The 15,792-nt window shown below is 36.6% G+C and overlaps 2 protein-coding genes across 5 annotated transcripts; both read right to left on the reverse strand.

Moving 5' to 3' along the window:
* Positions 1-2,027: 2,027 nt before the first annotated feature.
* On the reverse strand, positions 2,028-8,924 carry LOC113672669 (histamine H2 receptor). Of its 4 annotated transcripts, none has more exons than XM_089203067.1 (3): positions 8,839-8,924; positions 5,205-5,258; positions 2,028-3,910 (listed from the first exon to the last, which is right to left on the reverse strand). In XM_089203067.1, the coding sequence occupies exon 3, from the start codon at positions 3,582-3,584 to the stop codon at positions 2,601-2,603; it is 984 nt and encodes a 327-aa protein (XP_089059193.1). In that variant the 5' UTR covers positions 3,585-3,910; positions 5,205-5,258; positions 8,839-8,924; the 3' UTR covers positions 2,028-2,600. The 4 variants fall into 4 exon arrangements, with proteins under 4 accessions (XP_089059193.1, XP_089059195.1, XP_089059194.1 ...); XM_089203069.1 differs by having other exon boundaries at positions 2,028-3,915; positions 8,839-8,921; XM_089203068.1 differs by lacking the exon at positions 8,839-8,924 and adding an exon at positions 7,165-7,334.
* Positions 8,925-8,990: 66 nt separating this feature from the next.
* On the reverse strand, positions 8,991-15,199 carry LOC113672722 (acid-sensing ion channel 1C). Its single transcript, XM_027189054.2, has 12 exons — positions 14,845-15,199; positions 14,248-14,350; positions 13,772-13,991; positions 13,135-13,271; positions 12,795-12,958; positions 12,259-12,366; positions 11,961-12,072; positions 11,717-11,786; positions 11,558-11,615; positions 11,384-11,442; positions 10,948-11,023; positions 8,991-10,481 (listed from the first exon to the last, which is right to left on the reverse strand). The coding sequence occupies exons 1-12, from the start codon at positions 15,100-15,102 to the stop codon at positions 10,302-10,304; spliced, it is 1,545 nt and encodes a 514-aa protein (XP_027044855.2). The 5' UTR covers positions 15,103-15,199; the 3' UTR covers positions 8,991-10,301.
* Positions 15,200-15,792: the final 593 nt, after the last annotated feature.

The raw sequence follows: 15,792 nt of genomic DNA on the forward strand, positions 1-15,792 counted from the left end.
AGCCACATATTTTCCGGCCCGACCTAACTCAGTCAATAAGCAATTTATCATACGACTACTGACTAAGTTTTGAAAAATTCGAAAAGTTTGTTTTCACTTAAATAGGACGCGATAGACTGGCGCGCGCGGGAAAACCACACAAAAAAAACTTTTCTTTTATCGTCGAATATGATAAAAAACAAGAACGAACCCCAAGAGCAAGGTAAAAACCCCAGTCTGACACATTCGAAGAACATGCAGGACCTGCCAGTCTGCCTACACCACACAACAGACGTTTAAACCAGCCTTTACTTTCACCCTAATTCTAAGTTGGAATTTGATGACGATCATCCCTGATGCACTTCTTTTGGTTCTTATGGTTCGTTTTATTTTCCAATTTGTGCTTTTAAACCATCGAGATTTTGCCCCGTCAAAGCATGAACAGAAGACAGGAGAAAAATATCAGCAGAAAGATCAATTGATAAGCTGAAGAAATGACACACGATGTTGGTTAATCGAGTTCAATTTCTGGTTGAGCCTTGAGCCTCAAACGTGTCATGAGGGTTTTTTCCAATAAAAACTGAGGAAGGAAATTCACCCCACACATCATCGATGACAAGCAAGTCAATTTTTTTTAGTGATACAGGTACACTGTTTACTCAGAAGAAGAAATCTGATAGGTATCTTACAAGGAAGTAAGATTTATGGAAAAGTGATTCTCGTATTCAGAAGCGTCCCTTTACTTCGATTAAGGTCAAAGAAACCCTAATGACTTTGTTTAGGGAAGCCAAGGAAATGGAAAAAAACATTAATTAGGAGAAAAGTATCGTTTAGTCATGGAACTTTTTGAAAGAAAAATTTCGACAAAGAGGGGCATACTTCGTCGGCGAACTGAACGAGATGAAAGGAACTATTTAAATAATATTAATAATGATGATCCACCAAAGATAGCTACACCAAAAGGTGCATGTAAAATTGTTCTCGCTCGATTTATAAAAGATAAGGGAGATGGATTAATTGAAAGGCAGTATTGACTGGCAGCGAAATTTCCGAAAATTCGATACCAATTCTTAAGATGGATAAATGTATGTTATTATTATTGAGTAACGTATCAACGAAATTGTCTCTTGCCTGGTCTGCAGTTAACATTCGTGTGAAAAGCCATCGGTTTTTACAACCTACAAGTGGTAGAAGCCGGCAAGGCAGGATTCGTGGACTCGTCGTCTTAAGGTCAACAATCACTCAGTTAAAAGTTGCTTCCACTCCTCGTTTTAATGATTAATGATATTTCATTTTCTCTGTGAATTAAAATCCACACCAGCCTCCAGTCTCAGAGGATCAAAACTTTGGAGGCTACAATTTTCAACTTTGAAAGACAAAGAAAGCATGGATGATAACCAATAAATAAAAGAACACACAGAGTGAATAAGCTTGGTACCGGGATTATTGTCAGTAACCATTTTCAAAAAATGAAGACAAATAAGAATAAAGACTTGAAGTTTATAATATCCAATTTATGTTAGTCTTTTCCTGTTCTTGAAAAGTATCAAGTGCCTTTTTTCTTTAGTTGAACGATTTGACTAATTAAAAGAGGTCTGTGACTCAAGGCGTTGACAATGGTGTCAATAAAGGTGATTCGCTTGCCACGGGATACTACAAATTAATTGAATTTTGCTCTCAAGCTGTGCTGAGATTTATACACAAAGATTTCTTGTTTACTGAGGTTATACTAGAGAAAAAAAACACTATTTTGAGGAAAATGTTTCCCAAAGAGCCTATGTGAGACGGTATCAGCGACAAAAAACTAACCCACCCGAGTACAAATTTAACATGTTATCTTTGATAAAAATAAAATGTTGTATAATTGCAAATAAGGGAAAAGTTCTTAGTGTTTATCGTCTTGAGGTAAATTTAGCATCTTGTATCATGAAATTCTCTAAACACAACTAAAACAGATGATTTGACCGAAAGTGAAAGAAAGTGAAGCCGGTTTTAAAATCAGCTAAAATTCACTTTCAAGTGCAGGCAAAAATTCCAAAAGGAGCACATTGCAAGGATAAATCCTTTTTATTTCCAAATGAGCTCATTGTAGGTTCAGAAACAAACAAAGAGTTGGTCGAAATTTAGAAAACAATCTGCATTCTAATTCTTAAAACTTAATTCAAGTGGTTTTGGAAATAAACATTTCTGGCCGAACAGAAATGACTACATCCCGTTTGCTCTATTTCTTTTCTTCATCATTTACTCGTTAAATTTAAAAAGTTCGGTGAGCTATTTTCCTCCGCTGGAAATCTGGGGGAGTTTCTTTAAAAAACTCACTAATTTATATAATAATTTTATTCATAACAAGCCGCTCCCTATCTCGGCAGGGATCAACAGATTTCATTTATTAAGTTGGTCTTAAAATAAAAGTTGAAATTCGTATTGCATAAAATGCATGGGAAAATTGAAAATACTTCTACTCTGTTTAAAAAAATTTTGATGCGAATAGTTCTTTATCCCTATTTCTGTGGTCATGCATACTGACAAAAAATGATTAACCAGAGATAGGAAGTTCATCATTAGAATGTAAAGTAACCGAAGCTAAAAATTGTGAGGTTTTGGATGTTTACTCTGCAATCTTAACTTGGCCCTGGAGCAATTCTGTTCGCATTCACATTCTGGCATTGAATTAACGCTCTAAATGTGTCTCGAAATTCAGAATTCATAGATGCATAAATAACAGGATTCAGTGCTGAGTTTAGCGTAGCGAAAATTACTCCTCCCGCGTAAATATACGAGTTCACAGCATTTTTCATGGCGATGTCAACAATCATGATAATATACAGAGGAGCCCACGAAATTATGAACGCGCCAAGAACGAGCGCTACCATTTTAGCAGCCTTCATCTCCTTAATCATATTTAGTTTGAGTTCGGTTTGGTTGCGAAGAACGCTGTTAATAGCTGCTGCAATCCTTACTTCGTGAAGGTAAGCAGTCTGAAAGATTTTGAGATACGCTACTAGTACGAAGATGGAAGGAAGAAATCCTACGACACAAACTGTAATGATATAACCAGGCGCAAGATTCAGTGGAACTTGACAAAAAAGCCCCGAGCCTGGCTTAGGTTTCACAACAGTACGCCAACCCATGAAAGGTATGAATCCAAAAACTGTCGAAAAAATCCATACAAAGGCGATGATTGGTACTATAACCCTTTTCGTCATAATTGATTTGTAGCGTAAAGGAACCACCACGGCCAAGAAGCGATCGAAGGTCACTGCACCGAGATTTGCCACCGAGTTAAACATAAGCATTATGGCTACAGAGATAGTTACATGACAGTAATCCAACCCGTTTTGTACAGCAGGGCCTAGAGTGTTTGAGACCACAATAAGTGGCATTAACACCAGACCTATGATGAGATCACAAACCGCGAGACTTGTGATGAACGCGCTTGTCTTACTCTGAAGTCTTCTGTTGGAAATAACTGAAGCAATCACCAGAGAATTTCCGGCTACAATTATAGCGGCCAGAATTAAAACCACGGAGCAAAGGAGTATCACATGTAATTCCGCTTTCTTTTCGTCCCAAGATTTGTGGTTATGTTCTGTATCGTTGCCCATAGTATTATCCTGTGTCGAATTTCATGGACTGTTGCTTCAGGTTCTGTACTTTGCGCTGTAAGTTTGATTTGTTGAAAGAACCGCGTATATTCAAATTAGGGCCTCTGTGTTGTAGAAGTGCGTTTAAATGTGATCCGACAGCTGGGTAAATACAACACTCTTATCTCCTGAGAGTCTTTCTCACTTTTGCATCTGTCAGGGTGTCGGCTGGAGTTTTCGTAGTCAACTTAACATAATTTCTTGGACTTTTTTATGCCAATTGATGGAAAGTCCTCTTGTGAAGTTGGACGAGCCAGAGTGGATAGAATCAAATGGAATTTTCCTTTCTGTTCTTATGAAGACAAAAATGACAATTAGAGACTATTTGAGAAGTTATCAGTCACCTGTCATCCTTTTTCTTCAAGTCTTTTTTGTTCTCTTGTGTGAAACACTTTGCCGCTTCCTTTTGTGATTGACTTTTGTCAGTTCTAGAAAGACGGACGAATTCTGAACTCGGTGTAAGGTACAAGCGACATAAAATAACTCACAGAATATTTTCATCCGCGAAGAATGAATGGAAAATAAAGTGCATCATAAGAAGTGTATGCAGATCGTTAATTGCCGTTTCTTGGCCGCACGTTTATAGTGTCACTTTACGAATTGTCTCCTGTGTCGAAAAATGATTGAAATAAAAGCAGTTTGGTCGATGATTTTGTAGTATTTGCATATTGTCTTCATGTGTTCGAGTTGATCGAAAAACAAAAATTTTGTTGTGTAAAACTTTGCTCTCCAGAGATATTTAGATTTTTTTGTGACTTTGTTGTCAAATGCAAGGATTTCACCGCTGTTTTCATTATCTTGCGCGAGCTTTTTCAGGATGATATTCTTTTTAACGTAAAATTTCTGCTATTGATTTTGTTGATAACATATCAGGGTTTTAAATCCCTTATTTATGAGTCAGAACTTATATTTTGCGCAATCCATCAGCCAGTAGAAGAAGCACTTTAAATCAGAGCTTCTCATTGGCTCGAAGGAGGCTCTTATAGATTATACTTTTAGAGAATTATAGTATTTTGCATGCGAGTTCAACTGCGCCTTTAACACTTTAGATCATGCATACAAGCTTGGTTAACAACGCATTATGCGATTGCAGATCTGCCCTTGACCTCAGATACTTAAGAAGAACATAGCGTTTCACAGTTCTCACGTTTTTGGCGTGGTTTACACGCGTAGACCTTGTATAGAGTGAAAAAAAGCTACTTGTGAAATATGATATTAGAAATGTGTATAAACATACATATCCTCAACCCAAGGCGTATTCGAATCGAGTTTGATGAGCGATCTTAACGGTTTCGAGTTACGCAGTCTCTCAACCACGCTGTTTTAAAATAGAGATCTAGTTCTTTCTTTCTTTTGGCTGAAAAATATTTTGGGATTAAAGTTCAACTCGTTGCCATCCAGCATAAAAATTAAAATTTTCACTACGTAAATCACATTATTTAAACACACGCATCTGCTTTTTTCGCTTTTTCGTTTTCTTCAAAATGGGGTATATATTCAGCCAATTTAGTAGGTTTTTAGAATAAGACAGTTTCATTTTTCACGCTGATTTTAATGAAAACCCACGCGCCTTTTACTCACCTTACGGCCTCAAAATACTGTTCGTCCTGAGTTCGTTAACACAGACACGTACTGCTGCAAAACAAAGTGAAGATGTTTAATAATGTAAGTTCCTTACATAGTCATCTCAAGTTTATTTTGTATCATTTTGCAGTTCCTAATGAGGTGATTTTAATTTCAATGCAGTGTTCCAACAGTGACACTGGCAATTGTTGTTTTATTCCAACAGTGAAAGGCTTAGAATTTGACAAAAAGTAAGAAAATAATTTCAGCGGAAATGAACTTCCTTCTTCCTATTTTCATTTTACCCTTAATGCAACTACCGACAAGAAATAATAATCATGCAGTTAATTTAACTGTCATAACTATGTTATTAAATACACGTTTTTAGCTCATATATTATGTCAGTACCACATTATTTTTCATTGCTCATTTGCATGGAGAATGTATGCTGCCATACATGCGCGCATCCGGCATTTGGTCGACTTGCACGCGCCAGGCTAATGCGCGTGAGAAGACACGCGTGATAATCGTCAGGGGGGAAGCTTTCTTTTTATTGTTCAATTCCACTGACAATGCTTTAGATTGATTAGTTTGACAGAGGTTTTCTGAAGGGGATCAGGAACAACACGATTTTTACGCTATCCAAGAATTACTATTGTGGCCTCAAACTGGAAACAAGACCACGAAAGCTTACAATATCAACTATGAGCCCCAGAAAAAACAAAACAATATAGTAACAGTAGTTATTTTTAAAATAAAATTACTTGAGAGTCATTGTATTTTTCATTATGAACTTTGAAACTTAAGGGACAACGCTTTTTCATGGAATCGTTCAGTTATTTATTTCTATTTCCGGTCTAATAAATATGATTTATGTACAACCCCAGAACACAGAAACTTATCATGCTTTACCCAAATTTCAATAAATGAAATTATTTTCACCGGGAAACCGACATGTGTATGTTAGCTTAGAGCTTTTTAATTTCCCCTGATTATTCATTTAAATTACAAAAACAAAAAAATTATAATGAGAATCGGCAAATTTTAAACAAGGCGACTTCTGCAAATGTGAGACATAATGTAAGGCATCTTACTTGTTGGTGGGATGATAAGTGGTGTAACTTTAAAGATTATGGTATTGTTTTCGTGACAGTTACAGGCAAAACACATTTACATTTCGTTGCTAGAAATTTAAAAACATCATGTACTAAATGTATTGCCATATCAGGACATCTGTTTCCAAAGACCATTTTTGACATAAAGAGTCTATCATTGGAAATGTTTGGTGACTTATTGAGATGGTTAGAAATTTCTGAGTTTGATAAATAATTACGCTACTAATTTATTCTTTTAACGCATTATTATCATGCAAATCGCACAGAAAGTGGTCAAGAGATATATAACACTTTTATTATTTGCATCACAAAAACTTGAGTATGAATGCTACAATTTATCTATGGAACCCTAACCCAAAGCCCTTACCCTAACCCAAACCCAGGAATTTTTCCCTTGGTTCTTGAGATAAATGAAGAGTCACTTAACAACTGGAAGTTGTAGTTACGTAACGCACACTTAAAATGTTTTGCTTACAGAATATTTAAAAGGAGAACCTCATGGCTTTTTACAGCTCGTCAGACATAGATGGTGACTGCGCGTGTATGTCCTGATCGAGGTGAGAGATACATTTTGGATGGGGATTAATTAATAGATAGCTGAATTTTGAGGAAGAATTAGTTGAAACACTGAATAACAATAGCCAGACATAGCACGACACGAAACTGAATACAAAATATTTTTTACGGAGAAAAATACGTTTGCGGTATCACATTTTTCTAAACGGTTCTGAAAAAAAAAAAATGAATAAATACGAAGTTAATCTGTGCATAATCTGTGGGTATAATTCATTGTACTTTTATCTCATACGTTCCGATCAACTTTGAGAACTCTACATGATTTAAAGTGAAATGCAGATCCTTACCTCAATAAAGTTCTTGCTTTTACAAGTTGCGTGCAAGTTTTGTTAGATGGTTTCATTTTGCGATTCAGATAGAATCCACATAGCCTTATGGTACTGACTCATGCAAAGCTTTCTTAGCATAAGTGGAACAGAATCTGTAGCATGCTAGCTAGGTTTGATACGAGGAAATTGAGCGAATCTTTTACGTCGCGAAATGATATTCACTTGTAATTGACATACATGTTTACTTCTACAAGACCATGACAGCATTGCTTTATCTGATTGGCTAGTTTGATTTGGAAAATTATACCTAGTCTAAGAAGGGCTAAGTCAGAAAACAGCGAAGACTATTTGTTTAATAGTTACATTATACTATATTACACTACTTGTTTAATAGTTGCCTTATATTGTCTGGCGTGTGAAGCTGATATTAATGACGTGTTCAGCCATGTAATTTTAAAAACCAAACTTCAAGGCGTGTTGTAATTAATTTTTTTCCGCAAACTTGTGAGGCATTGATTAGCATAGAGCGAAAAAGACTTTGGCTTTGAGTATCTTACAGACAAACAAGGCAGTAATGGCGCCAGTGTTACCCTAAGCTCAGAGCATTAGGACTACTTCTATATGTTAATGATATTGTTAAAGAGAGCGCTTCATATTCCCCAAAACGCACAATCTTTCTGAGAATTGAAAGAGAGTCAACAGTTTTAGAGTAAAAAATATTCGTTCATTACTCGATAAAATTTTCTTGCAAATTTTCTTCAACAAATACGTGTGACGTCATATCCCACTGGCTTTTAATTTGACGCCATATATTGATTATCAAGTGAGCGTAATGTATGATGAAAATCTTTCGTGGTCGACTTTTGCGTTGGCAAGAAAATGAAAAAAATTCGCAAACATGTATCAAATTACATTTGATCACGAATTAAAGGCTGATGTCGTAGAGTTATTGACCATTTTCAACATTTACGTTCGTCAAAATCATCTGAACTAACCAATTCAGCACATTTTTGCGATAACAATGTCGAGAATAGTGTTTACGAGTCAAAAATTGACAACTTAAAACCTTTTCAGTTGTTAAGCTTTAAGTTATGCTAGAGGCATTTCGTGATAGACATCTCGCAAAAAACCACCAGACAAAAATAGAAACCCCTATACATTGTATTATCCCCTTTCCTCATTTCCTAAGATCATATTTCTGAGCTCTTTAGTTTGACTTCGTTAAAGAGTGATATGTTATTGGTAGCGTGTCATTCGACCTCAAACCAAACTAAACATGTATTAAAGTTCACAAAGCAACCAGGTGGACAATCAGACATGATTTGATGCTACTCTGGTTTAAATATTTAATGAATGTAACCGAGAAGTTACAATTCACAGACCCAACGTGACGACACTCCTGTCTAGTGCCTTTATGAAGGCATCAGACGGGAGTGTCGAAACGTTGGGTCTATGAATTGTAACTTCTCGGTTACATCATAGTTCATTAAATCTTTAAAACAGAGTAGCGTCAAACCATGTCTAACCTACACATACATCACATTATCAAAACTGCTTTTGCAAATTTTGTTTCAGCAATATCATGTATCTTTTGTTGTAATGATTCGCTTGGTATATGCTCCAAATTTTCGCAGAAGTCTATTCCAAGGTTAACAACCTAGTTACTTTAGCGACATGGACAACTGGACTTACTTTTTGCCGAAGACGATGGCAGAGGAATGAACCGCTTCTATTTTTAAAACATATATAGAATCTTATCTGTGAAACAGCTGCAGCGAAGCTGTTGTTAATATGGAGATCAGAGGGGAATGAGAGACAAAACAATGATAAAAAAAGAGACAATGTGTATATGCATATTTATTAATGTAATTTTCATACTGTCTCAATTAGCTACTGGTATAAAATTACGCCGAATTTTCTGCTGAAACAAATATACCCAGAATTAAAATTGTTCTAGGTAAATAGTTTTATGCAGATATGTGGTCCGAAAGGCAGTATTACTGTTGTCATGGCATGTTCACCACTAGCATAAGAAGTCTGTATCACTGGCTTTTATTCATTTCAAAGTTGGTCGCAAAGGTAATATAAATACAGCTGTTTTTTTCAGTTATTGAATGGGATATTACAAAGCATTCAATGAAATAAGGGCACAAGAAGTTTCAATTTATTACGGGAAGCTTTTTTGAGTATTCACACATTCTACATAAACACATCATTTCCTCGCTAGAACATACATTTGTTTATTACTCCCTGTAGGAAATAAAACCAATATGCAATTATGTCTGCATATAAAGAGAGGGTGAATTGAATGTGAAGGAGAGATGACTTTCAGTCCTGTGTAAGGAGATCCCTGTGCGGTGAATTTACAACATGTTTTTTTCTCGAGAAATTTTCAAGTACCTGAATTCTAAGGCCTGGTCTCTTCCCATTTTCACATTTTTCTTCTTACGGTGTTGCCAGACGACACAAAGTAATTACAAGGGATTTCCTTAACCTACCCCCACCCCCTCCGTCAGTTTCCTTAGCTACACTGACTAGTATCAGCAGAGGTTAGTAAGATTAGTGTTTCTACAACAATGTGATTGTTGTATTGCCAACTTTCCGAATATGACCGAATTTTGAATTTTTTTTATATCTTGCAAACAAAATAATTAATACTCTGGATTCATCACTTTTTTATCGGCCGCTAAAACTGAGGACGAAAGCTCCCGCCGTGTTAACAGGAACAGTTAAGAGATTGAGCACTAGCTATTTGTGACGTGAACCCGGTATCTTAGGAAAGCGAAAGCTAGCATTCAAAGTGAAATCATGCTAGGTCGGTACGTTGTAGGTGGATGTCTGTCGCTCCCAGACGTAAAAAACGGTATTATTATTCCAACGGGAATCACGAATTCGAAAATCTTATTCAAATCGATTGAGAAAAGTTAAGAAAATAGGCCAACATTTTTTTGATATCAGTCAGAGCGCAAACTCTTTTAATCTAACTTTGGGTTTTTCAGTGTTTCTCTAAAAGTTCTCCAACAATTGTTGGCCTTTTAAAAAAACTCAAGTGGAAATTGTAGTCAACAAAGACCCTCGGGCTGATATCAGTTGAGTTTCCTCAATTATTTGTTTGACTGAAACCTTTAATAAAGTATTCAGTGTTCTCCCTTACTTTAACGACCCTCTACACTGTTATCGTTTATATCTCTCACTCTGTTCGCCTTCTTGGAGTACATCTTAAACACTGTGATAAACAAAACTGCAATAAGTTCTAATAACTCCACAATAGTTAACACTGAAATCCCGATCCACATTCCCATCAGACCACCAATATCAGACAGAAAACTTGGCATCTGTTGGAAAATAATGATATTATTTGCATTAGATGCAGTCAAACTTACCTTCATACAAGATAAAATTAATGGATATAACGCGCAAATAAAAGGCAAATGCAAAAAATTCTCCAAACTGAAGCAAAGGCGAAGGCAATAGCCGAAAGAAGAAAAAAGAAAAGTAAAAAAAAAAACAATCTTAAAAAGCATTGCCATGGCTACTGTGTCGACAACGATAGAGTAAGATATACAGTGCCTGCGATCCAAAACCCAGCAGCACGAATTACAAAAGAAGTAAAGAAAATGAGATGACAAGCGACATTGACTGATTAGTATCTTTTTCAATTAAGTGAAGTCAGCCTGTTTACTCATGCCTGCACCTGTCAGGACCCAGTTTGCAGATCCGTTTATCCGTCTCTTGACAGTTATGAGAAAGAGTTATGCCTTGTGGCGAACAAGGAGAATAATCATAAATTTGTCTACATACCGTGTAAGCTTCTTCCTCTTCAATGACTTCAAAGTCAAGTTCTCCATAGTAGATCTTCAGCTTCAGAAAGTGATCACTGCAGAAGAACATAAAGACTCAGTGAGCAGAGTTTCACTTTGCTAACCCAGCGTACTTAAGCTTGTGTCCAACTTTTTTTTCAGGCCAAGCCAGAATATGTGAGCTCTCATTCCCTTGTCAAACCGGATCAATATCAGTATCTGGGCAACTGCCCACCTACCCTTCCCCTAACTCAACAACAGTCAATTGACAACAAGTTGAGGTTAATGTTGGGTTAGGGGAGGGGTAGGTGGGCAGTTGCCCAGATACTGATATTTATCCGTCAAACCAATGACTTAGGTATCGATCTCTCTTCGCCCAGTACTACTCCAAGGGGACAAATCCTGATCACTTCTAACGACGAGAAATGTGTATTTACCTTGTCTCTCCTGAGTGATTGCGATGATGTTCTTCATGTATTTTTGCAATAAGAGTGTCCTACACGTGAAAGAAAACATATCACTGACAAAAAATTCTGATGGTGTGTGAATTAAATTTAATTTGAGATGTTACAGCGTCGAAGAAAATCAACTAAAAATCCAATTCTACTTACGCGATATTGTATTGACGGCCATTTTGCAAGGGATACTGTTGTCTTGAATATGTCTTCCCTGGAAAAGAAAGCAATCAAATGATTACAGTTGGTATGCATTGACAACACGAGCATGATAAAATGCGTTGAAGTGGTAAGACCAGTGCCGTATAACATTACCTGCACCTTTCTTGGCATTTGGAACAATTTCCATTGTCAAAGCTCTTGTAAACCTTGTTAATACATTTGACTGAAAATAAGAAATAGAAAGATAAATTCCATGCTAAGGTGAGTTCATCATACGCAGCTCGCGATGTGTTGTGTTTGGCTAGAGCTTTTATTTAGGTTATTCGTTGTTTTTATATTATGACAAAATCTCTCCTTTGCAACAAGCAGAGCATGGAACCTAAGAGATACCGCATACCTATTTTTGTGTTTTCCATGTAACAAACAGACATGTTATTGTATTTCAGCTCATAGATGACACAACCACAGTTGGATGTCATCGCTTGGACCAAACAAGATATCTTGCAAGCCTGAAAACAGAACACAACTCTTTCTTGAGATATCAGTCATAGCAACACCATGGATCGAGTCTTTACGAAACCTTCTCAGAATACAAAACGTAAGCAAGATCGATTACAACGAACTTGACGGCGGACTCTGCTGTAAATCCAATGAGATTTGAAACTAATTATACGTGATATAAATAAGAATCTCACAGTGGTAGTATAAGTCACATTATATCGTCCAAATATGCTTTCCTGGAATCGATCGTTTCTGCTCTCACAGCTTTTGTTACGGAATGGATCAAGTCTTTTAATCATCACCTACAAAAAAAAACCACAGCTGCAGAATACTATCTCATATCGGCCAATAATTGCTCAGTACCTGTGAGATAACTGGAAGTTGACTACCTTTTCACTGAAATATGTTCTAACCTAAGTTTTACTTCGTTGTGGATTTCATTGTTTTTTATTCGCATTTTTGTTTAGGTTTGGTAACAGTTGAAAGGATTTTGACCGCTTTATGGCAACGTTAGAATTAATTTCCTTCATCCATGGGAAAGGTAGAAAAGTTATACAAATTAATTCGTCGTCATTGGGTACTAACACCACATAGAATTTATTGATTTACCCTTGGGAATTAATACTACACATCTCACCGCGATTTGCCTTTGAAAGCACTTCTATCCTCAATGACATACACGCTCTTGACTGAGATGTTGCGAAAAAGACATTGTAGTTCAGTATCTTACCTTACGAAGCTGAATGGCTGTAGAATATCCAGGAGACGCACTTATTCCTTGTTCATAAGGAAAAGGCATCTCTTCCTGTCCTCCAATGGAAACTCGGACGCCAGACTCTTGGGAAAGTTGACTTATATACTGATCTTGTTCGATGTCTATCTCTAGGGTCAAACCTGACAGAGAATATACATGATGTAAATCATTTCTTCGGCACTAATCCTCCTCCCACTGTTCGTCATCTTCTTTTATCAAAGAAATGAATTTACAATGAAAAGATTTTAAATTTAGATGAGGCAAACTTCTATGTATGCATCGAGTGCAAGTAAATGAGGTATACTTCGGTACTGACCTATGCCGGTCTGTGCTGATGTCATTAGAGGTGTATATGTCCCATTCTTGTCCATTCCTTTGTTGAAGGAATAACAATTTCCATAACGTGTGTGCCAGAACTGTGTCCAGTATTTGCGCATATCTGCATGTTTGTCCCTTAAACCAGAAACACATGTAACGAAAATTGTACCATCAAGGTTTCCAGCATAACTCGTAATGAGCCAGCTTTACCAATTCGAGGATTGGACTACAATTGTGAGATTAACAACTACTGGGTATTCGACACGGTTTTCAAGGGGACATAAACATTAGTAATGGCATATTTTGCATTAATTATTTAGAGCATAAAGGGTGTAAGTTTTCAAAGAAACTGTGCTGTTGCGTCGGTGGGAGATTATAGTTAATTACAATTTATAATTAGTAATTCAGTGTTAACAACTGAGTCGAAAACGTGAATTGGCCACCGAAAAGAGTAGAAAGACTGACGTTTTGAGGGTTAGCCCTTCATCAATCTCTGTGAAGATCTGGCATAATTTGGCACTCGTTGATTTCACCCGTGAATCAGATTTAGAACCGTCGCCAAAAATGTTCTGGGAGGACGATATTTTGGACATTGATCATCATTCATAGTGGTAGGAGGCCCTCATTCAACTTACAGACATTCACGTCCATGAAACTTGCAGCTGAGTATCATGTCTTCTATTTGATGGCCATACTTCATAAGCTTCTCTTCCGGTCTATCAGCCAACTTTTGCAGAACACTTTGAATGATTTTCTCTTCCTCCGGAAGTTCAGAATAGTTAGGCACCGTATTTCCTTCACTGGAATCAAAGGATGTCTTGTTTATAGCTGATGAAGAATTTTTTTTGATGATTCCTTTAACAAAATGATTTACAAACATTTGTATTTAGTATGGAGATAAAAATCATATCTACCTCACACGGCCTTTATGTGAAACGATATGCATTATGTTTAATTAATTAATAGAAACTCATGCTCAGGATGTAACGCTGAAAACCATGGTAATAAGCTACTGTCAATTATAGTACGAGAGACGAAAAAGACAAGTAGCCAGGTTAAGCTAAATTAAAAAAGATCTATGGCATTTTTTTAACATTGAGCTGAGCCTTACGTCCGTCCAATATCTGAGGAAACTCTGTCACAATATCCACTGGAATATGTGATCGACGAATCATGTTTAAATTGCAAATGGTGACTTGGGGAAACGTGAGTTTCTAGAGAAGAAAAATTTCAGCGCATACGGTCAGTACTAATCTTATCAAATCTAAAAGGTGTCCAATGTTAGTGACGTATTGGTATTGGCTTTTAATAAATATGAAGAAGAAGAAAAAAACAAAACGACAACAATAACAAGTAGGGTCCCAAACTAATACTAAGGCCTCTTTCTTGTTTGGTTGTCCATGCTAAGAGGTCTGAAAGGGGTTGGCGAGAGACTGCATATTTGGCGAGTGCCTCTAGGTTACATAACAGCTCAAAATAGCGTTTCACATTACAGGGAGAGCTTAGGGACTGGGCTGAAGTAATGATATTTCCATTATGGCGGCTAGTTGTAATTTTTTGTGGTATGACTACGGATGTATAAAAAAATACAGTTGATGTTTATGAGATAAGACGTAAATGGATGAAGAACTCAGTTTACAAAACAGATTCTTTGTCTCCATGAAAATAAAAATCACTTTGTTTATGAATAAACATGACATGTTTTTACCTCCTCGTGTCCAATGCTTGCTCTAACTTTTAGAGGCCTTGACATGTATTGTTTTGTTATACCACAGAGCTGCTGAAAAAAAGCTGCGACTGCGGCTGCACAAACCAAAATCCAGAACCACCTTAAAGGTCGGGAATCTGCGTTAGCCACTCGTCCATAGCCGTGTGCGGTTGTGTCACCGAAACACGCCAGCAGTTTTGCTTTTAACTTGAAAAGTAAACCATTTTTTTGACTCGGTTTGCTCGGAAGTGAAGACATTTCTGTTGTTTGGTTTTTATATTTATCTCATCTAGTTCTATATCTCTAAAGATGAGAAATATCAATCTGGAACTATAAATAAATAAATAAATAAACAACCTGAGCAGGTTTAATTTATAATGAAAAATTTTGTGACTTATTGGAAAATGTAATGTTTTAATGTCATTATTCACAGACAAAATTACGGGTTGAGTGGTAGAAAGAAATCAAACTTTTCCTATTAGCACAACAAATTAATTTAACAGGGACACACCGCATGACTTTTTTCCTCTCTTTCTCGGTGTAGATAAGGTAGAGTGTTTAACAAGCGAAAAAAACTGGATTTTTAAAAGGGATACTTGTTATGGTGTGCGCTGATTGTGGCGATCTCCTTCCGTCAGAAACGTTCAACTGACTGAAAAACGTTATGAGTTTTCTAATATTTCATCTAGACTTATTATTAGCTGTTCCTGTCGATCGGAAGGATCAGTTTACCGCAGTTCTATCTTTATCTGGGATTAGCCTTATATCATACCCATTAAGCTTTCGTGTAATGAATTAGATATGATACCAAGCAATTCAGGGTTGCCTCTTTTGCATTTGGAGATAACATTTATGCACTATTCAGTTAAGATTCTCGAAAAGATTGATATCTCTTAAGCAAATATCGAGTTCTAGCCCAACGAAACTCCGACTTCTTGAGTGCTCTCA

This window comes from Pocillopora damicornis, chromosome 4 (genome assembly GCF_964200805.1).
Source record: "Pocillopora damicornis chromosome 4, jaPocDami1.2, whole genome shotgun sequence".
NCBI classification, from domain to species: Eukaryota; Metazoa; Cnidaria; class Anthozoa; order Scleractinia; family Pocilloporidae; genus Pocillopora; species Pocillopora damicornis.